Genomic DNA, 22,716 nt, shown 5'->3' on the forward strand with positions numbered 1-22,716 from the left:
GACACAGAGAGGGAGAGAGGAGGGACAAAAGATAAGTTGCTTTGTTTATTTAAAGAAGCCTTATTCCTCCAATTGCTGAAAAAAGAAAAAAAAATACACAAATCCTTTAGTTTGATTAAGGATGGATGATATGGATCTTTGGGGGACATTTAAATGATTATCCGGCCATGGTTCCATATACATATATATAAACTTTCACGTTACTTTGAGGCTGCTGACATGTCTCAAATGATTTGATCTGTAAGGCTGATTTATTGCTGTGTGAATGGGTGGGGCTTATATCTGACTGCGAGGAAAAGAATGTTCTAGTCCTGTCTGCTTTTATCATGTTTGCTTGGACAAACCTCCAAGGATGAGTTAAGAACTGCTTTGTGTTTACCGTACATTTCTTGTCCGTGACCCATTGGCTCCTGTTTTTATCACAGACTCAGAATTTCTCATGCAGTATGTATGTGACTTGGAAGAAAAGGCTGCTGGAGAGTGGGGATGGGCACCCCAAGATTTCTCATATGAGTTCCTTAGATTTCTCATGCTCATGTGATGAGCTTCCTTAGGAGAATTCATTTCTTGCTGTTATCTTTGGTATTTGGGCATATTTCCTGACTAATAAACTGATAAGCAACACTTTCAGCTGCATATTTAATGTGTCTTATAGAACCTGATAGTTCTGAAAGAAATATTTGTTAAAAAGTACCTTATCTCAATTTTTTTAGTCATCCATTCCTTGCCTGGGCAAAAGCAAATATGATTAAAATTTAAAAAGAAAATTAAAAGTCACTATATAAGAACATTTTCTTTTAAATGGAGGATTTCTAAGCTAAATGTCAGGAGGGAGAGACGCAATCACAAAAGAAAGAATGTTTACCGGGATTGCAGCTGCAGTTCCCAGAACGTACAGGAAAAAAATCACTGTCTTCATGCTTTCAAGACCTGTGAACCAAGAAGATGATGATCCGTGATGGGTGGTTTCCTTATGAAAGGTTAAAATATAATTTAGCAAATATTGAGCTATACAGGGACCATCAATGTTCATCCAATTCAGAGGTTTCACATTGGCAATCTGAGTTGGCGGTGGCCTGCCAATGGGTTTGGTAGGCACTGTGTATTTTAAATGAGCATTTAAAAACCTGGAGATTTCATGTTACAAATCCATATTCGCAGTTTCACTTGAACTATTGGCCCTCTTAACATTAACAGGCTTCCATGACAACAGTTGGCTAGATCTGCACAGAGACCATCCTGTATGAGGGGTGCTGGCATTTGTACCTGGTGTGCTTCCCTGTTGTTGTTTGCCTTGCATTTGAGTTTAGTTAGTCCCAAAGTAACTTTTTCAGTTTAGAAATGAAACAAGTGAGGCTGAGAGGCTAAGTAAATTGTACTCTCTTAAAAGCGTGGGCCGTCTACATTTTTTTTGCACAGTATCCTAAGTCTGACAGTCTGAACTCTGACTGAGATTAGGGACATAGTTTTAGTCCTCAATAGAGATTTTTCTATTTCTGAAGCTCCCACAAATAGTAGATAACTCTTTTAAATTACTTTTTTGCAACCATGGTTTTTTACATTAATACATTCACAGAGCTTTAAATTCCACTTTGACATTTATAAAGTCAGTCGTTTCTTCTGCTCGTTACCTCAATACTTCCAACTAATATACCTAATTGGATATTTAAAAAGTATATTACATTATGCTTTATTGTACTGATTTTATACTGTAACAACTATCACTTCACACACACCACATGCACACCCACACATGTGCACACCAACTCTTCTTCTTTCCCCTCCGCTCTCTTCCTAAAATAATTGTATCACAAGTTTTATTTAAATCATTATTTAACGTTTATGACAATGTAAATATTCATCACACCCAGCAATTTTCTGTGATGAATTATACTTAAATTTCTTGGACAACATTTTGATTTTGTCTGGACCTAGAAATCGCCTCCCTTTTTAACATACTTTTTCATGTACCCATCACTTACACTTCCCAAATTTTCCAAAAAAAAATTAAAAATTACTTTTAATAAGATAACAACAGCAACAATAATAAAACCACAACAACAAACTCACGAAGAAACCCCCCGAGTCCCCTTGCCCCTTGGAGGTGCCCCTCCCAGAGTGTCAGTTCTCTCGCTCCATTTGACTGCTTTTCTCTTGGGATCTCTAGTCACCAGCACCCTGGAAACGCCCTTTGCTCATCTCTTGTGTTTGAGTTCTTGCTTTCTGGGTTTTATGTACATATTTTTTGGTGTTTTCCCTCATCTTTACAGAGCATATCCTCCAGAAGCTTCCTGAGAAACAGTCATATAGGAGACAACATTTTTGAGACTTTGTATATCAGAAAAACACTTGCATTTTCTTCACTTAATGCATAGTTTGGCTGGGTATAGAATTTTAGTTTGAAATTACCATTTTTGTCTGAATTTTAAAGCATGTTCCATTTTCTTATAGTTTCCAGAGTTGCTAGTAAGAACTCCAATGTCAGTTTCCCAAATTATTTATAGTGAGAATGGTTTTTATCCTTTTTTTCTGAAAGATTTTGTTTTGTTATTTATCCCCAGTGTTCTGAATATTACAATCTTTGCCTTAGTTTGTATCCATTTTAATTTATTTTAGGCACTAAATTAAGCCCTTGGAAATTTATATAAAATTAATTTTATTAATTTAAAAATTAAATTTATATAAAATTTGGAAATTCATATATTTCAGTTCTGAGAGATTTTTTACCTATTAGTTTTTTGATAATTTTTGCCTTTATAATTTTAAAAATTTGTCTTTTCCTTTTGAAATTCATATTAGTTAAATGTCATAATTCTTGAAGAGATTTTTAAAATTTATTTACTATCTTTTCTCCCCTTTTCCATCTTGTTTCTATTATTATGGGAAACTTCCTCAATTTTATCTTTCATTTCTTCTATTGAGTTTTAAAACATTTTGCTCATATATTTTTAATTTCTTATTTCTTTATGATCCTTTTTTAATATTATTCTCTTCTTTTTTATTGGTGTAATATATATTTTTATCTTTCAGAGTATATTAATTGAACATTTGGAAAATTTTCTCAGTACCCAGCATTTTCTGTTTCTGTATTATCCTTCCTTTTCTGGTTTGTTTGTTTTGGTCTTTGTTTTTCATGTTGAAAGCTTTTCTCAAATGTCTAATGTCTTTGGTTGTCCAGTACTATTTAGTAGTGAGTCACTAAAAGCCAGTTAGAAGTCTCATGGGCACACTTGTCATCTTGGAGAGTTGTCATGGAAGGGCTGCAGCAGGAACTTAATAGTTTTGATAGGACACACTAAATGTCATTGTCAGATATTTCTCTTGGAGAGATACTGTTTGTCTAGAGAAGATTGTATCTCCTACCTTGAAGAGGTGCGTATAAGCTTGGTATACGTATTCTGTGAAATGAACGAGAGAAGAAATGGGAGATCTCTTTGCGTAAACTGACTCTCAGTCCTCCAGGTTGCTGGGTGGCACCACATCCACCCTTCACTGTGCCTACCTGTCCAGAGCCAGAGAATAATTTTCTCTTTCCTGCTTCAGATAAAATGGGCATGAAGTACCCTGGCTGTGCAGGCATAAGGTTGTATCTCATGTTTATTTTTCTTATAAGCTTTTATTCAATCCTCCTGATTTCAACTTCTACTCTCACCTCGTCTTCCAGATTACCCGGTGTTTCCAGATTAATGGGTGCCTCCATTTCTTGAAACATTTCCAGGTTCTGAAATGTGAATTGGCTCCTTTGTTTACGGTAACTGTCTCTAAAAATTCTTAGGTTCAAGCTTTCCCTGTTCTTCCAGCTACTATCAATCCTCTAAAACTTTGCTGATGTCTTTTACTTTTTCTGTCTTCTCTTTTTCTTTGTCATTGTGAGTTTACTTTATGATTTTTCTTTTCTTATTATTATACTGGAATTTTAGCAGGAAGTGGAAATATGTGCACATGTTTTGTCAATCCTGTATAATCAACAAATTTTCATTTCTTCATCTGATTTATATTTGCCTTATTTATTATTATTTTTATTTTTTAGTACACATAGGCATTACTATGCATACTTGGTTCTAACTTCATTAGTAAATACAGTTTTTATTGAAGAAGAAGAGGCTGTGGGTGCTAGCACAGATATTCTTATCATGTCAGAAACAAATAAGAACTCATCCTCACCTGTATCACTATTGGAACCTCACAAGGTGGGCCACCTAAACTAGGGAACAGAACAGTGCTTTGGACAAATGGAGAGTAAAGCTGCACATAGAGGGTGATTTAGGATTGAATGTGGGGGAAAGACTCAAGTCACTTATAACCTTAAATAACTAATCTATCCCAGTTTTAATTAAAATAACATGCACTCTGCTTGAAGTTTTAAATTTAATTCTTTTAAGGGACCGCTCTGAAAATGAGTATTTATAACAAGCAAAAATTCAGAGTATTAACAGTGAAATGTGTGTTACATCATTTATACCTTTACATAAACACTATTTAAAACTAGTAATGGTGTATAACAGACACCAAAAGTGTTTATAAAGTGATAGTAAAGTTTACGTTATCAAAGTCCCTTGGGTTTACCAAACAAATTTATAAATGGGATATCATCTTATTTGATCATTGAAACAACCCCATTGACAAGGCAGATAAACAGGCCTAGAAAGGCTATGACAAGGCACACTCAAGATCAAAGAGCTGTTAAAAAGGGGATTGGACTGGAACCCAGCTTTCCTGGCTCCTGTTCTGGTATTTTCCCAGCTCTCTGGCAAATAAAGATCTCCATTTATCTCTTACACAAAGATGTTGGGAAAGTTAAAAACAAACACCCCGAAACCAGTATTGAAAGGATCTCACAATGCACTTTGAGTTTTTAAATAAGGAGTTCCAAACATTTTAAGGGTTAAGGTTTTGCAAATGTTGAAAATAAATATTTTTTATAATTGGGAGAAGAAAGACAGATTAAAGAAGATTGGTTGGGTTATATGAACCAAAAATACCTTTCAACAATGCTTTTTCAGTCTAAACAAGTCAAAAGCATAGAAATTAAATTTTCAGGGTGGTCCAAGATGGCAGAGAATTAAGTGGAAGCTACAGTAACCTCCTCCCAGAACCAAATTGGAATGACAACTAAATTGTAAAGATCATCCTGAATAACCAACTGGACACTAGAGGGAGAGAAGCCTAATAACCAAGGTCGGACAGAAGAAACCACTTCACCAAAATGTGACTGGTAGGGAGTGCAGAAGGAGAGGGCTGGCTGGGCTCCTACAGGTGGCAGCTGAAGTTCCTGAGAAATATTTCAGCATATGGGGGTTCCCTCTGAGAAGTAGGGGGTCCAAACCCCAAGTGGGCTCCCCAGCCTACAGCACCAGAGCCAGGAAAGGAACCAAGATAACACACAGCTGAGAAAAGCAGCAGGTTTTCTGTCAGCCAGGGGGAGATGGCAGGAGGTGCAGAGACCTCTTAAAGGGCCAACATATGCAATTCCATTTGCTGCTGCTTACCCTGGACTCCAGCAGAGAGAGGGCAGAGTAGAATAGAGACACATGAGGAGAGTTTGGGGATGGTGACTCTGGGGAGAGAACTGAAGAAACAGCCACCAGGGTCCCTGTGCTGAATCTTCCCCCTCACTGCAGAAGCCATCTTTATCAAAAGAGCACTCCCCTACAGGTGGCGTCAGCCTGAGGAGAAGCAATAGCCCCACCCACAAGAATTTTTCTGCCCCACCCTGTGGAGCTTAAGCCAGGCTGCTGCTGAGTACTGCTGGATATTAACTCAGTGATTGAGTTTAACAACTAAAGTGGATCTCTGGGAGGTCTAAGACCTTAGCTGAACATCCCCCAGGCCTGGTGCTGGTAAAAGCCTGTATTGGTGTGCAGCCTGGTTCTTTCTGCCACAAATGGGTTGAGTAGAGGGAGCCACAAATTGTGAATTGCTAGTAGCTCCAAACAGGTTGCCCAGGACCAGTCACAGTCAGTGTCTGACATAGGGCTGCACCAGGATCTTTGCAGAACTACCTAATACATAGAAACAAACACAAAAAGGCAGTCGAAATAGGAAGACAAAGAGACAGACCCCAAATGAAAGAAGAAGAAAATCTCCCAAAAGAAAAACTAAATAAAAGGGAGGCAAGCAATTTATTACAGAGAGTTTAGAACAATGATTACGAGGTTACTCAACAGAAGGAAAAGAGAGATAGAAACCATAAAAAAGGGCCAATCAGATGCAATATCTGAAATATATAATAAACTGGACAGTAGATTAGACGAAGCAAAGGATCAAATCAGCGATTTGGAGGACAAGGTAGAAAAAAACACTCAAGCAGAGCAGCAAAAAGAAAAAAAGAATTAGAGGGAATGAGGAGAGCTTAAGACACCTTTGGGACAACACAAAGCATAATAACATCTGCGTCATGGGGATACCAGAAGGAGAAGAGAGTGAGCAAGTGATCAAGAATCTATTTGAAGAAATAATGACTGAAAACTCCCTTATTCTGGTGAAAGAAAAAGACACCCAAGTCCGGAAAGTGCAGAAAATCCCAACCAAGATGTACCCAAAGAGACCTACACCAAGACACATCATAGTTAAAATAGCAAACTTTAAAGACAAGAAAAAAATCCTAAAGGCTGCAAGAGAAAAGCTGGTAACTACCTACAAGGGAGTTCTAATAAGACCGTCATCTGATTTCTCAACAGAAACATTTTTGGCCAGAAGAGATTGGCATGATATATTGAAGATGATGAAAAGCAAGGACCTACAACCAGGGTTACTTTACCCAGCAAAGCTATCATAAAATTGAAGGAGAAATAAAAGAGCTCCCCAGACAAGAAAAAGCTAAAGGAGTTTGTTAATAACAAACCAATACTGCAACAAAGGGCTTGTTTCAAAAAGAAGAAGAAGAAGAAAAAGAAATACAGAGGCAAATAGTTTAGAAATAAAATGGCAATATATGTATCTATCAATAATCACCATAAATGTAAATGTAAATGGCTATCTCAGAAAACAAGAAAAAGCTCAAATAAATGATCTAACTTTACACTTAAAGAAAGTAGAAAATGAACAACGTGGGCAGCTACAGACGACATCAGAGCACCACCACCCTATCCCCACACAACTAATCTTCTATAGAGGGTGGAGGTCAGTGGTCACAGCCAATACTTGAAGGTGACTGGCCTGGGTAAATCCCTCCCATTGATCTGCCAACAGCAACCAAGTCTCAACTACAAGAGGAGGGTGTTCTTAGCCCACGTGAAGAGTGCACCTCTAGTAACAGATTGGGTGACAGGGGAGGCTGTGCCACTAGATGATACAGGACACCAACTACATTAGGCCACCCTACCAAGACACAGAGTCAAAAGCAGCTCTACCTAATACATGGAAACAAACACAGGGAGGCTGCCAAAATTAGGAGTCAAAGAAACATGACCCAAATGAAAGAACTGATCAAAACTCCAGAAAAAGAGGTAAATGGAATGGAGATAAGCAATCTATCAGATGCAGATGTCAAAACATTGTTTATAAGGATGCTCAAGGAGCTTAGTGAGGATCCTAACAGCGTAAAAAGATTGAAACGAAGGATACATTAATTTAAATAAAGAACAATTTACAGGGAAATAGCAGTAGAATGGATGAAGCTGAGAATCACATCAATGATTTGGAACATAAGGAAGAAAAAGACAAACAATTAGAACAACAAGAAGAAAAGAGAATCCCAAGAAACAGAGATAGTGTTAACAGCCTGTGGGGCAACTTTAAGCAATCCAACATTCTCATCATAGGAGTGCCTGAAGGAGAAGAGAAAGAGCAAAAAATTGGAAATCTATTTGAAAATATAATGACAGAAAATTTCCCTAATTTGGTGAAGGAAATGACATGCAAGTCCAGGAAGCCCACATAGTCCCAAATAAGATAGACACAAAGAGGCCCACTCCAACACACATCATAATTAAAATGCCAAAGGTTAAGGAAAAAGAGATGGGAGGTGGGGTGTGGGAAAGTAGGTGAGAGCTGAGGGGATTAAGAAGCACAAAGAGGTGGTTACAGAATAGTCATGGGGATATAAAGCACAGTATAGGAAAGGGAGAAACCAAGGAACTTATATGCATGGCCTTTGGACATGAACAAAGGTGGAGGTGTAACAGGGTGCAACCAAGGTGGGGGGACCCAAATAGGGATTGGTAATGGGGTCTAGAACTCAGTGTCCAGGAAATATTAGAAAATATATATATAGGGTGTTCTCACCCCCACAAGTCTGAGCTGGGGGATGGGACACATGGAACGGGGCCATTGAGAGTTGTTTTGAATAGCAACAGTTTTGCAGATAACCTCTAGAATGGTCATTTAACATATCTATAACCTTTAACTGGTTTCATAGATATGTTAAACAGCTGTGGCCATGCTTTGAGCCAGGGGTATGGGAGTGACTTCAACCCATGATGTAACTGGGAGTCAACTCCCCCTGGTTACAGAGCCTGGTAAGAGCTTGGAGATGATTGGCTCCATACCACAGGGCCACACCTGCCTGGACTTACTATGGTAGTCCAGTAAAGCTGGAAAAATATGGGAATGCTGTCAGCTGTGGCCAATTGTGGGAGGAGTTGGAAATGGTGCTGCAGAGGAACATTGGTGCTGGGATTTAAACCCAGGCATGGCAGCCGTGCGGCGTCTTTTTGGACCATGCGGCTTGGGCAAAGAAGAACCACAGACTTCTATTTCTTTTTCTGAGATACAGTACTCCGGACTGGGCAGAGGGGGAAGGAAGGACTGTGCTTTGTGGGTATTCTAAAGGACTTTGGGATCTCAATGAAGACATTAAGTTATTACTCTTAAGTTTGTATAACTCTTTATAAATAATACCTTTCCTTTTCACCAATCTCTGGCATTGAGAGACGTCTTTCCCTGATGGCAGGTAAGGCAAACCTAGTATGGGGTCGGGGACCCCGGGAACAGAAAAAGGGGATCCATTCGGTAATAGTATATAATTCAACACCTCCCCCACCCCCACAGGTCTGTTCTGTAACAGAGGGATTGCCTGAAGGAATAAGGGTGCTGGATGGACAGAGGCAAAAAGGGAAAAATTAGGACAACTGTAATATCATAATCAATAACAGAGAATTAAAAATAAATAAATAAAATAAAAAACAAGAATGAATACAAAGAAAATGAACAACAAACAAAGCCTAACGTGAGTAGAAAGGAGGAAATAATATAGATCAGAGCAGAAATAAACAAAATAGAGTCTTAAAAAAATGATACAAAACATCAATGAATCCAAGAGCTGGTTCTTTGAATAGAAACAAGACTGACAAACCTTTAATCAGACTCATCAAGAAAAAAAAATAGAGAACCCAAATAAATAAAATCAGAAATGAAAGACGAGAAGTAACAACTGACACCAAAGAAATACAAAGCATTGTAAGAAAATATTATAGACAACTATATGCAAACAAATTGGACGATGTGGATGAAATAGATACATTTCTAGAAACATACAATCTTCCAGAACTAAATCAGGAAGAATCAGAGAATCCCAATAGACAGATTATACCTAGTGAAATTGAAGCAGTAATAAAAAAAACTCTCAACAAAAAAAAAAGCCCTGGACTGGATGGCTCCACATGTGAATTTTAACAAACATTCTGAGAAAAACTAACAACTCTCCCTTCCAAACTATCTCAAAAAAATTCCAGAAGAGGGAAATCTGCCAAGCTCATTTTACGAGGCCAGCATTACCCTAATTCCAAAACCAGATAAATACACTACAAGAAGAAGAAGAAGAAGAAGAAGAAGAAGAAGAAGATGATTACAGGCCAGTATCCCTGATGAAGCAAAGTAGCAGGATACAAAATTAATATCCAGAAATCAGTTGCATTTTTATATGCCAAAAATAAACCAACAGAAAGGGAAAATAAGAAAATAATCCCATTCACAATTGCTTCATAAAAATTATAAAATACTTAGGAATAAATCTAACCAAGGATAGAAAAGACCTGTACTCAGAAAATTATAAGGCACTGAAGTAAGAAATTGAAGAACATACAATAAGTAGAAGCATATACTGTGTTCATGGATAGGACGAATTAACATCATTAAAATATCCATGCTACCCAAAGCAATCTATAGATTCAATGCAAGTCTTATCAAGAGTCCAGTGTCATATTCCACAAAACTGGAACAAATAGTTCAAAAACTTATATGGAATCATAAATGGCTCCACATAGCAACAGAGATTCTGAGAAAGAAGAACAAAGTTGGAGGAATCACACTACTAACATCAAACTATACTGTAAGGCCATAGTAATCAGAGCACCATGGTACTGGCATAAAAACAGGCACATAGATCAATGGAACAGAATAGAGAGCCCATAAATAACCTATATCTTTATAGTCAATTAATATTCAACGGAAGAAGCAAGAACATACAATGATCTACAGGTAGTTTATTCAATAACTAATTTTGGGAAAATTGGACAGATACATGCAGAAAAATAAAACTAGATCACCTTTTATGCCACACACAAGAATAAATTCAAAATGGATAGAGACTTATATGTTAGACTGGAAACCATAAAAATCCTAGAAGAAAACACAGGCAGTAAAATCTTGGACATTGCTTGTAGCAATATTTTATCTGATATATCTCCCCAGACAAGGGAAACAAAAGAAAAATAAATAAATAAATGGGATTTTATCAAATTGAAAAGTTTTTGCATAGCAAAGGAAAACATCAACAAAATAAAAAGACAACCTATGGAGAGGGAGAACATATTTACTGATACATCTAAGAAGGGTTTAATATCCAAAATTTATAAAGAACTTACAAAACTCAACACACTCCCCCCCAAACCCCCAAACAATCCAATTAAAAAATGGGCAAAGAGCCTGAATGGACACTTCTCCAAAGAGGACATACTGATGGCCAATAGACATATGAAAAGATGCTCAAGGTCACTAATCATCAGAGAACTGAAAATTAAAACCACAATGAGATTTAAAACCTCACGCCTGTGAGAATGACTATTACCAATAAATCAACAAACCACAAATGTTGTCAAGGATATGGAAAAAAAAAGAATCCTTTTGCACCCTTGGTGGGAATGAAGATTGGTTGAACTGCTGTGGAAAGCAGTATGGAGATAACTCAAAAATTAAAAATGGATCTGCCTTTTGACTCAGTGATCCCACTTCTGGGCATATATCTGAAGAAACCCAAAACATTAATTTGAAAGAACGTAAGTACCCCTATGTTCATTGCAGCATTATTTACAATTGCCAAGATATGGAAGCAGTCCAAGTGTACAAGTAGATGAGTGGATAAAACAACTATGGGACATTTACACAATGGAATACTACTTGGACAAAAAAAGAAAAAAATTTTACCCTTTGCAACATCATGGATGGACCTGGAGAACATGTTGCTAAGTGAAATAAGCCAGTTAAAGACAAATACCATATGATTTCACTAATATGTGGAATCTAATGAACAAACTGAATTAACAAGCAAAACAGAGACAGATTCATAGAGAGCAGGATGACAGGTATTGGGGGTGGAAGGTTTGGGGGTGGAGGGATCGAGCAAAAATAGAAAAGGACTCATGGACGTGGACAACAGTGTGGTGATTGCATGAGGGATGGGCTGTAAGGGGGTTAATGATAATGAACACATAGAATAAAAAAATTGAATTTCCCTTGAATGAAGACCATATTTAAATAAAAACTTGTAGCATGTTAGAAATGGTCTTTGGGGCAGTTAGGTATGAAGGACAGACCAGAGAAAGACTTACTAGGAAGAAATTGCAATATTAAGGTATGAGGTTGTCAGAGGGTTACATTTTGGCTGTGGTTCTGGAAAGGGAGAAGAGTAGAATGGATTGAGTTTGTACTGGCTCACAAGAGCCAATTGTTAAATTTCCAGGAATTCTGTGACCTCACTATAAATTAAGCCATTTTTTAAAATTAAGTTATATGCACACTTACTTAAATTAATTATATTAGAACAAAGGAAATAAATACTCAAAACTCATCACTTCATACTTATTTTACTACATTTTACTGTTACTTGCTCTCTTAGGGTTATTTATGTCTGTTGTATCTGTAGGTGGAAACACTATATAATATGTGCTAATGCTCATCTGTTCTCAATTCTGTTCAGTGATATCTTGTTAACAGTTTGAAATTAGCCACAGTGGGAGGGTTACACCATGGAAATCATCAAATGTTACCCAATCCCTCCTCATCCCTCCCCAAAGCTGGTTGTTAAACTTTTACCAGCATATTGAGTTGTATACTTAAAACCTCTATGGTTGTGTTAACCAATGTCACACCAAAAAACTTAATAAAAAAATTGCCAACATGCCACTCAATAGTTCTGAGAAATATTTTAAGACAGAACAGATAAGATTTAATGACCATTTGGATATTGTGGGAAGAAGAGAAGGAACAGTGTTAGGTTATCACATTTCTAATTTGAGCAGATGGGTAAATGGTGGTATTAATTACTAAGATAGAGAATTATAAGAGGAGGATCTGGTTTTAGAAGAAAGGTGATGAATTAGTTTTGGACTTGCTGAATTTGAGTAGGTATATGCTTGAATAAATGTGTCTGCAGGTAAGCATAGAGTTGGGGTTAAGGTAGAGTTTGGGTGCTATTAGCATGAGAAGCTGTATACTGAATGGAGCAGATAGCAGGAGACAGAAGCCTGGTGAGTGAAGACCATTAGGTCCATTTGAGGATGGGAAGAGCTAAAGACACAAAGGATGATAGAAAAGAGAGCCACATAAGAGAAATATAGTGTTAAATGTCACAGAGAGGTAAAGGAAAAAAGGCCAGGAAATTATCCATTGTCTTTGGAAACACAGAGGTTACTGGGGAGTTGAGGGAGAGTAGTTTTGGTGCCATCGTGTTGGTGGAGGCCGGTCTGTAGTGACTGGGGAGGACACCGTGATGAAGAAAAGACAGTGAGTGTAGATCACTCTTTTGAGATGGTTATCTATGAAAGAACGGAGAGTAAGAGGAAAGTTCAATCACAGGAAAATTTTATTAGTATTAAAATGTGGTCATCTGAGTATTTGTATTCTTAGGGGAAGCATAAATAACCCGAATGAGAAGACAGAGAGGAAGAGAGGAGTTGTGGTTATCAACGATCACCCCAGTGCCCTACAACTCCTGGGCTGTGACTTGCTTTGGTCAATGGGACATTAGATGCATGATGCCAGCAGAGACTTGGAAAGCACTTGCACACTAGGATTTGTCCTCCTCTGGAAGCCATCCACCCTGCTATAAAAAACTTGGACTGGAGACTAGCTCAGATCACTGATCTTGGTTGCTTGGTGAGCAACCAAGAGGAGAGAGCCCTGGAGGATGAGAGACCATCTGAGAAGGTTCAGCCTTAGCTCTGCTCCCAGCTTGCTGGAACCACATGAGTAACTCCAGACAAAATCAAAAGAACCACCACCCAGTTGAGTCCAGTACAGATTTCAGAATCACGTGCAAATTAAGGGGACTGGTTTTAAGTCCTTTCATTTAGAGGTGGATTGTCATGCAGGAATAGATACCTGAAATAGGGGAAAACAGAGAAGATGCCCAAGTCATTGTGTAGCTAATATTTCACAGCAGTTAATGACATAGGCTCTGAAACAAGACTTCCTGGGCTCCAATATTTAATTTTCATAATCCTGAGTAAATTATTTAGTTTTTTGATCCTCAGTTCTTCATCTGTACAGTGATAATGAAGATTAAGTGAGGTGATAGAATCTTAGTAAGCCCTTGATAAATATTTGCTGGTCTAACGTTAAAGTACAGGTTGAAGTTTTAATTCTGAAGAGAAGGAGGGATTCATTATCTTTTTTGCAGGAAAAAAGAGAGAAAAGCTTAACTATAAGGATGTGTTTAGACAAGGCCCCAGGAATATCAATTCATTCTGTCAGCGATGGTTACACGTTCCTTACCTTTATATAGCAATTCAAGTTTATAAATTGTTTTCCTGTATACTGTCTCATTTAATCCAAGAAAGAAAGGAGAGTAGAGAACATTTCACTCTAAGAAACAGAAGTTTGGAGAATCTAAATTTCTTGGTTCAATGTGCAAAGGTAAGAAGTGAGCAAGGACTAGAAAGAACACCTCACTGTGGACTCAGAATCCAGGGTTCTCACATGGCTCAGCAGAACAGGCTGCAGACTAGGAATCAGAGGGTTTTGCTTTGGGCCCTGGTTTTGCTAAGCAATAAGTGCTATTTCGAGCAAATTACTTAATCTCTCCAAGCCTCATCTACAGAATAGGAGTGACAATTCTTTCCAGTTTCAAAGAGCTTCATGGTGGGGAAGCTCTTCGCAAATTCTAAAGTAACATAAACATGTAAGAGATTTTTCCATTGCTCTGCCTGGTCCTCTCATCAATACCACTGCAGTCATTTATGTTTTGTATTAAGTGTTAAGAGAAATGAGCCTTTAGTGTTCCTTACTCCCCCCCCCCCACCTTTTCATGTCTTCTTCCCCCAGGGGATTTGGAGCTGCCCAGGAGTCCTGGTTACAGAACATGTTTACATTTACTTCACTCATAAAAAACAAACTCACTTGTCCTGTATTTCAATCATTTAAATTCTAATTTTTTATATGTATCTAATCCATACTTAGAAGATAAGAATGTTCCTGAATTAATGTCCTTGTAGTCCCAGGAAAGAGGTATTTCACCTAGACTTTACTCCAAAGGAGCTCCTAGAATGCTGAGAATCTTGGCGTAGCTGTGGGGACACATATAAACACATAGAATAAGTAGAGGGTTTGTCCTATGACCTTAGGTGGCCAGTTGTGCAGTTTTTGAGAGTCAAACCCAACATTTCCTGCATAGTCCCTGACTGTTTTACTGTGCCCCAAGATGGAACGATTTTTTAGGGTTCTCATGCTTATTTATATTTCCATCCAGAAATTGAAAACAAAACTTAAAGGCAGAATATGGTTGTCATTTAGAATGATCCGAGGGAAACCACCTTGTTTTCAATTACGAAGCAGATGCCTGTGTTGAATTTTGGAAGATAAGACCTTGTGGAACAATCCAGTAACTAGCATGTAGAAGGCTCTGAGTTTCACAGTGTCCTTTAGACAAGTCACTGGGCATTTTTGTCTCCTGAGCTAATTGCATTTGCCACACATTGATCAAAATAATTTCATGGCCTCTAGCTTCTTATTTTAGGAACTGAACAAATGTGCTGGGAAAGGAGAGATATTTTGAAAACAACTCTCATGCTGAACATTACAGGAAGCCTTAATTAGCTGTTGCTTGCAAAGTACATTGAAAATGAAACCCATGATGTTCTTACTAAGTATGATGAATACCATTTATTCTTGGGTAAGTAAAAAGTCATATATTTTGAGACGTTCAAATTTGGTGTGCACTTTCTACAAATGCAGATTGTTATTTTTGCAGAAGAGCAAGTAAAATTCTAGGAGAAAAATGCAAAAATTAGACACATTTTTAAATACAGAGTTATTATTCTTTTTTTCAGAGTTATTATTCTTAAAGACTTAAATATGCACTGTTGATGTGAAATTAGATATTATCTTGTCCAAATGTGTGAGCTTATTCAAAGGCAGAAGCATAGCTGAAAGAACACTTGGCATGGAATTGAAAGATCCAAGTTCCAGACCTGAGCTACCTTTTGTCAGCCAAGAGACTGTGGTCAAGTGACACGTTTCTTCATCTACAAAGAAGGAAAGATAACAGTACCTTCCCTATTTACTTTCTATTGTTTTGATATACAAATGTGGTCATATATAGTCATTTGGTAATTTTACTAACTATAAAATGAAGTGAAGGATAATTTTTAGACACTCATAAGGCAGAAATTGGGTTAACAATCCCAATAATTACTTCTTCACAGAGACTTCATTCATCCCTTTACTTAGAGTTCTTAAGTTCTTTCTTTCTTCCCTCTGTGCCACCAGTTCTTTTTGTGGGTCTGGAGGGGTTAAGGAAGAGAGGTGGTGGGAACTTGGAGGAGGGCCTTTTCCTTCCATTAGGAACAGAGTGTCTCATTACCACTTTCAGGGGAACCTCATCTGGGATTTTGAAAAAAGGCAGTTAAACTGACTCTTTTAGATATGGCCTTTCTGGGGAAACCCAGGATTTGGAATTTCAAATGTCCAGAGTTCTTTTATTGGCTGGAATTGTATACTATCAAAACAAATGTCCAGATGAAACATTTGGCACAGAAACAGTTCTCCCATTAAGAACCAGATATCCATGACTGTCACCTCTATTCAAGTCATGTGGGCAGCTGTGTTCAGACAATTTCCAACATTTTCCCTCTAGTATGTATAAACATTCTAGTATAGTAAAGATGGCTGTAATTTCTTTGCTGCTCTTCCACTGAGGTGGAGTAGAGTTTTCCTCCCTTGAACCTGGACCAGCCTTAGTGATTTGATCAAATCACTGAGACAAAAGTGATGTTCTGGGATTTGGAAGGTTAGTTCATAAGAAGCTTTGGAGTTTTGACCTGGGTCACTTGGAACACTCACTTTGGGAGCCTGGCACCACTGTTTAGAGACTGTCACACCACAGAAGACACTGTTCAATAGTCCCCGAAGAGCCTAGCTTTCCATCTGTCCTCACAAATACACAGAACCTGTGAGTAGAGCCACCCTAGGACCTCTAGCAGGGGTGTCCAAACTTTTGGCATCTCTGAGCCACACTGGAAGAATAGTTGTCTTGAGCTGCACACTAAATACATTGCAACATGTATTCACAAGAAATTCTCGTAATGTTTTAAATAAGTTTATGATATTGTGTTGGGTCACTTTCACAGCCATCCTGATCTGCATGTGACCCTCGGGCCTTAGATTGGGCATTCCTGCTAGCTTCTCAGTACCTTTGAGTGACTGTTGCAAACTCCCGACCCACAAAATCTTGAGATATTATGAAATAGTTGTTGTTTTAATTCACTAAATTTATAATCAGCAATGAAGAATTTGAATGTTGGGGGGCTTTAACGCAGCCCCCCAGTCCGCCACAGATAAAGAAAAAGACTACCAAGACATGATCTGCTTGCGGAGGAAAGGTGGCCGCCTCTCTCAAAGGGGAAGGGCCTAGAGCCTCTCTCTCCAGGGGCTTTTATTAGGTTCATTCGCATAGGAATACGGATAAAGCTCATCAATCATTGTCAGCCAGTAAGGGTTAAACAATACATGATTTACAGAGAAGTTTGAGGGCTTATTCTGAGTTACAGCCAATTAGTTAGAGGGCCATAAAACTTTAGGCGCCAGACTCATCTCAGGTCTGGACCCTTATCTTTTAAACTGAGGGTACAAATTAAGTAGGTTTCACAGGAATGTATGTATTTTTCTTAGGCCTGATTCCCCAGGGAATCCGCCCCTCCCAGCACAGGACTGCACTGCCCTCTGTTATTGCTTTAGGTTTAAGTCAGGCAAGGGAAGTGAGGCTGCTAAGAGATTAGGAGACTTCTTGCAGACAGAATGAGGACTCAGGCTATTTCAAAGCCGAGGGGCGAGGGTCCATCACCCCCTTTTCCCACAGCCCCCCGAGTTCTTCCCTGCGGGCCTCTTCCGTGACCATGCCTGTCTTAGGTTGATCCTCCCTTGAGGATTCTTACCTGTCATTGGCTAACTGGCCAAGCTCAGGGCCAACCAGGGTGAAGTGGGCAGGGGTGGCACACCTGCCAGGGAGATAAGCTTTGTCTCCTTAGTGGCTTATGGTCCCAACTCTGACTCAGCCTTAATCATGGGGGGTTACAGCTTCTGAAACCAGGCAGGGCGGTTCCCAACATCTGAATAAACATTAAATATCTTGAGTGAAATAGCACTCAAGTATATTCATTAGTAGTAGAATCACTTATGTTCATAAAAGTCTTATTTTACTGAAAAAAATAGCTTTTATCTCTGACTGTTCAATATAGTAGCTAATGTGATGACTGATAGTTTTGAGATTTTAGTATAAGCCAGGAACAATGACAAGCACTTCATCTATATACACCCTTGTGTTCCCATCTGTCACATCATACCCATCCAGAGAGAGTTGCCCGAACATCCCTTTGTGTCACTGTGCCCAGTCATGAATGAGGAGTGTGGAAGCCATAGGATGTGAGAATTTCAAAAAGGGTGGCTTTCCAGGGACATTCTCTTAGATCTCTTTTTCTAGTTCAGGGGAAATTAGTACATTCTCGGTCTTCTATAACGTGTAATTGAAGGGTTACTTTAATTGTATTTAGAAGATCCTCATGATTTATCCTTGGCAAGATTGTTCAATAGCCATATTTCCACCCTTCTTCATCATTCCTTTCAGACTTCCTCATCTTATTGTCCACTCACCACTCACTGGCCTCACTGGGTCTCATTTCACAACTCCTTATGGAACGGGCCCATGGAGTCAGTGCCCGCTCTTTCCCTCAGGCATTTGCCAACCCTTCAGAAAGTCTCCACCACACCCTGCCCCTTGGGGTGGTGGAAGGAATTATTTTGGCTGTATTTACTTTTCTTTGCTCAAATCATATTATGATATCTATCCTCTCATTTTGTCTTTATCTGTGAATGCAGGGTTTTCTAATATTCACATTTATTTATTCTTCCCTCACCTCTTCTTGAATATTCTTCGGGGCACAGACATTTGATTATGGCCAGAGGTGGATGTAGCACGAAGCTAAAGATCTTCAGGTCTCACTTGTACAGGCTGTGTTCTGAATTCTGAATTTTCTATTTTTTTTAAAAGGATGCCACACATTACATTCATAAAATCTGTTATGTTAAGTTCATAAAATCTGATTCCACTCTTGAGTAAGGCTCACCAGATTGCCTGTGGCATTTGTTATGTTGCAGGACCTAATAATAGCTGAATGCTTTGCTGCATAGTGTTATAGCATGATGATTCACCTTTGGAAGCCTACATCCCCACCGAAATGATCAGATACATTAATCCTATTCTTTTTCTGCCATTAGCTCTCCTTGCTACCCTCTCATTTATTTTACTCTCCACCTCCCTGTAAGTTCTTTGCCCAGAATTCCGGGTTCTTAGTTTTCTCCTTTGACTACTCTCATTTGAATTTCCTTTATTTGTTAAACTCTGCAAACATAATATAAAACCTCTTTGGATTCGGTGGAAATTGTTTCTCTTCTTTTGTTAATTGAGTAAGTCAGTTGTTAAGGTCTGCTAAAGCTGGGAGAGGAATTTCAAGTGCTTTCAGCTCTGTGAATGCAGGAAGAATTATTCACTGGGGTAGTTGTCTTCCAGGATTAAGAAAATAGCAAATCATACCTAAGAACAGTTCCAAGTAGCCTCATTCTCATGGTGTGGGGACCCATGAGGGAACAATGCAGGCTTTGACCACTAGTTCTTGTGTGAACCACTAATGAAAGCACTCAGTCCAAGCAGAAGTCCCTCCAGGATTCAGCACGTGGTCTGCACTTCTCACGTGCCTTGGTGAGGGCCAGCACACTGAAGAGGAGAAATAACTGCTTTCCCCAGTGGTGCAACATTACTCGTTACCTGCCTTCTCTGAAAGGAACACATTCAAGAGACCCTCATGGATTTCATGGCTGGTGATTGAAGAGTTCTTTGAAAATAGGGTGGAAAACCTAAGCTTATTTATGCTTTCATAGGGGAAGCACTAGAAGGTTCTTTTGAGCAAGGAGAGGACACTGCTGGTCTGCAGCTATGAACCTTGTCTCTCCCACATGGGGGAGAAATTTTCTTCTATGAATATGTAGATACTTTTCATTTGTTCCTCCAGAGTCACTCCATGTCCACTCTCCAGCCTGATCCAGCCTGAGCTGCCCTGGGCCCATGTGAATTGCATGAGCAGATTCTCATACTTGATGGTTTCTGTTGGGTTTGGCCAATGGAAAACACTGGCAGGAGAGATTTGAGGGATGGAAGAGAGTAAATGTACTTCCTCAGGGAATGTACTTCCTCAGCTCCCTCTCTGTGACTGTGTCCCTCTGGGTTCAGAAAATGCTCTCTTCCCTGGCTCCGGCAAGCTTACCTCTTACTAACCTGTTCCTACAACTCCTTGTAGCTTCTTTATACCCTACCTATACCTTGGTAAAAATCCCATAATTATACTCTCCTCCAATCCTCTGATTCTTTTTTTCCCCCTGGATCTATCATTTTCTTACTGGGACTGGGACCAATCCAACCTCTGATTCAAAGTTTAGGATTCATGGGCTTGAATATTTTCAGATCTCCTGCCAACAAAGCTGCCTCCTGCTCCCCAGTGCTGCCCTGTTTTAAATCTTTCTATAGTTGCTGTGAGGACCTGCTTGGAACCTTAGAGTTGGTATCAAGATTATTTTAAAATGAAGACATTTGAGATTCAACAGATGCAGAAGGAAGCCTTTTTGTAGTTTCCCTTTTCTGACTAAAAACAGAAACTTCTGAGAAATGAGAACTGCCATAGATTTCCTCTTGGAGTGGCTTCTACTCCCAGGAGAAAGATCACAAGAGTGAACCTACTGTGAATCCTTCTCCAGGGCAAACTTATGATCTGGAAGAAGACAAACAGACCGCTTATACTTCTATAGACAAACACCTCAGACTCTCTTATCTCTGTTTGGTCTAAGCATTGTTTGTGTTTCCTAAAGAAATGTTTTTGTTTTTGCCACAGAAGTTGCTTCTTCCCGCTCTCTTCCTCCCACTAAGTTAGGTATATATGCATTTATCTTTAACAGTTTAGAAAGTCAGTACTTTTGTTCGTCCCTGTGTGCATATGAAGAAGTCATTTTCTTCTGTTAACCTATCTTGTCAGTTTAGTTTGCAGGGCGCAATTACTAAACATAAGAAAGTAGAGGAAAAGGTTTTCCTTACCTGCATTGTCTTAGTGGGTATACATTTTTTTTTTCCCTAATGAAGCATAGCAGGCCTCATCTTTGGAGGAAATCAAAAGCTACAATGTATTAAAATGTGATTAGTGCTCAATAAAGATGATTTCACTGATATAATCACAAGACTTGCAGGTGCTATGGAATCAAAGAGATTTAGAGGAAATATGGGCAACTAGCTCTGAGGTACTTTGTGTGGGAACATGGCGTGTTTCACGTTACGGTGCTCTTCCCCATTTCTCTTTGCATGCAATCTCTAGACTGCTATGATACCAGCATTAATCTGGAACCCTGAGAATTAAATTAGTCTTTCTGTTCTTTTCCCTTCCCACCCCACAGGGAAACCAATTCATTAGCTCAATCTGACTGAACATTTTAAACTTGTTCTAACAACACTGTTTTTAGATGGTTAGTACCAGAACGTGTAGACATTTGCCTAGTCGAAAATAGTCTAATTACCCAATTGAACCAAAGTTGTATTTCGGGTAAATAGTACTATACAAGGGCAACTGCTATAAATTCTTTTTGTACAATGACTAAGTTTGTTCTCCTGGCACTGAAATTCACACACCACACTTAATAACCAGGCTATTAGAGATATTAACCCTGTTATCCAGATGCTGGGAAGCTTGAGGTGAGTCAGCCACCTCTGGCCATGACCACAACCTTGGACCTTGCCGTAGCTGTCACCCATAGAATTTGAGAAAAACCAAACAACAAAGAACCAAATGTATAATAATCATGGGCTATATTTTTGTATGTCACCTTCTGGGAAAGAAAAGTTCATCATATTCAGACCCCAGGCCATAGTAACTCCTGACATTCCCACCCAGAGTATTTTTTTTAATTATAAGAAAACATATGCTTTTGAAATGAATCACTTTAAATTGTTTTCTGGTTATAAGAAGAAATTAATGAGCTGTTTTTATTAGTGAGCTGATGCTGGTACTCCACTCCTCCCACCCCCAAGACTATTTAGGAAGCTACTGAATTCAAGATCACTGGGAGTACTGAGGTTTAACCTAAAAGTTTTCCAGATTAAAACAAATCTACTATTCCTCTACTTATACTATGAGAAATTATGCCTCAACTGGTGTAGTTCAGTGGGTTGGGCATCGTTCCACAAACCTAAAGGTGGATGATTCGATTCCAGGTCAGAGCACATGCCCGGGTTGCAGGCCAAGTCCCCAGTTGGAGACACAAGAAGGCCACCAGATCATGTTTCTCTCCCTCTTTTTCTCCCTCCCTTTCTCTCTCTCTAAAAGTAAATTTCAAAAAATCTTTGAAAAAAGCTGCTGGTTTTAAAAAAGGAAATTACTGAAAAGTTTTCCTAGAGAGAGCTTAACCTGCACTCCACCATGAGGTCCTCAAAGCCTACTCATGTGCTAAAATTGGGGGTCAGGGAAGATAAAAAGAAGGAAAGAAGACACCTGGGGTTTAGCATTTCTATTTTGTGTCTTCTGAATTCCTACAGAAAGCTGTGTTGCTTTAGAGTTAGCTCTAAGTTGTTTGGTCCCAATAAAAGTTTGGGGAATCCTCTGAACCAATGGCTTGAATGTTACAAATAATTCCATTGTGCTAAAAGAGGGTGAAGATCTGACCACATGGTGTCTTGAAACCAGCTACACGTTTTCATCGACCCATAATCAAGATTCAAATGTTCTGACTTTTATAGATCGCAGGCCACCTTCACACTTGGACCCTATCATATTATATGGATGATTAGGTAACTCAAGTTGAATCAAGTATTGTAAAAATGCTTTGCTTTTAGAGCTATTTGAAGGTGACTCTGAATGGTGATTCTTATTCTTTTTTATTTACTCTTATTAACAATATAGATAGGCATAGCACTTTCATTAAACCTAGGCTAAACTTCATCCCATTCAAAAACAAAATAAAGGATTTACCAGT

The 22,716-nt window shown here is 38.7% G+C and overlaps 1 protein-coding gene and 1 pseudogene across 1 annotated transcript in view; one reads left to right on the top strand and one right to left on the bottom strand.

The window, feature by feature from the left end:
• The window catches only part of SPARCL1 (SPARC like 1), a 48,604-nt gene that overhangs the window by 17,155 nt on the left and 8,733 nt on the right, over positions 1-22,716 (bottom strand). Inside the window, exon 2 of the mRNA XM_024574949.4 lies at positions 866-930. Coding sequence (XP_024430717.2) covers positions 866-919 — 54 coding nt within the window. The 5' untranslated portion in view covers positions 920-930. The remainder of the gene's footprint in view (positions 1-865; positions 931-22,716) is intronic.
• The window catches only part of LOC112317714 (dihydroxyacetone phosphate acyltransferase pseudogene), a 49,145-nt pseudogene continuing 32,826 nt past the window's right edge, over positions 6,398-22,716 (top strand).

This window comes from Desmodus rotundus, chromosome 4 (assembly GCF_022682495.2).
Source record: "Desmodus rotundus isolate HL8 chromosome 4, HLdesRot8A.1, whole genome shotgun sequence".
Lineage (NCBI taxonomy): Eukaryota > Metazoa > Chordata > Mammalia > Chiroptera > Phyllostomidae > Desmodus > Desmodus rotundus.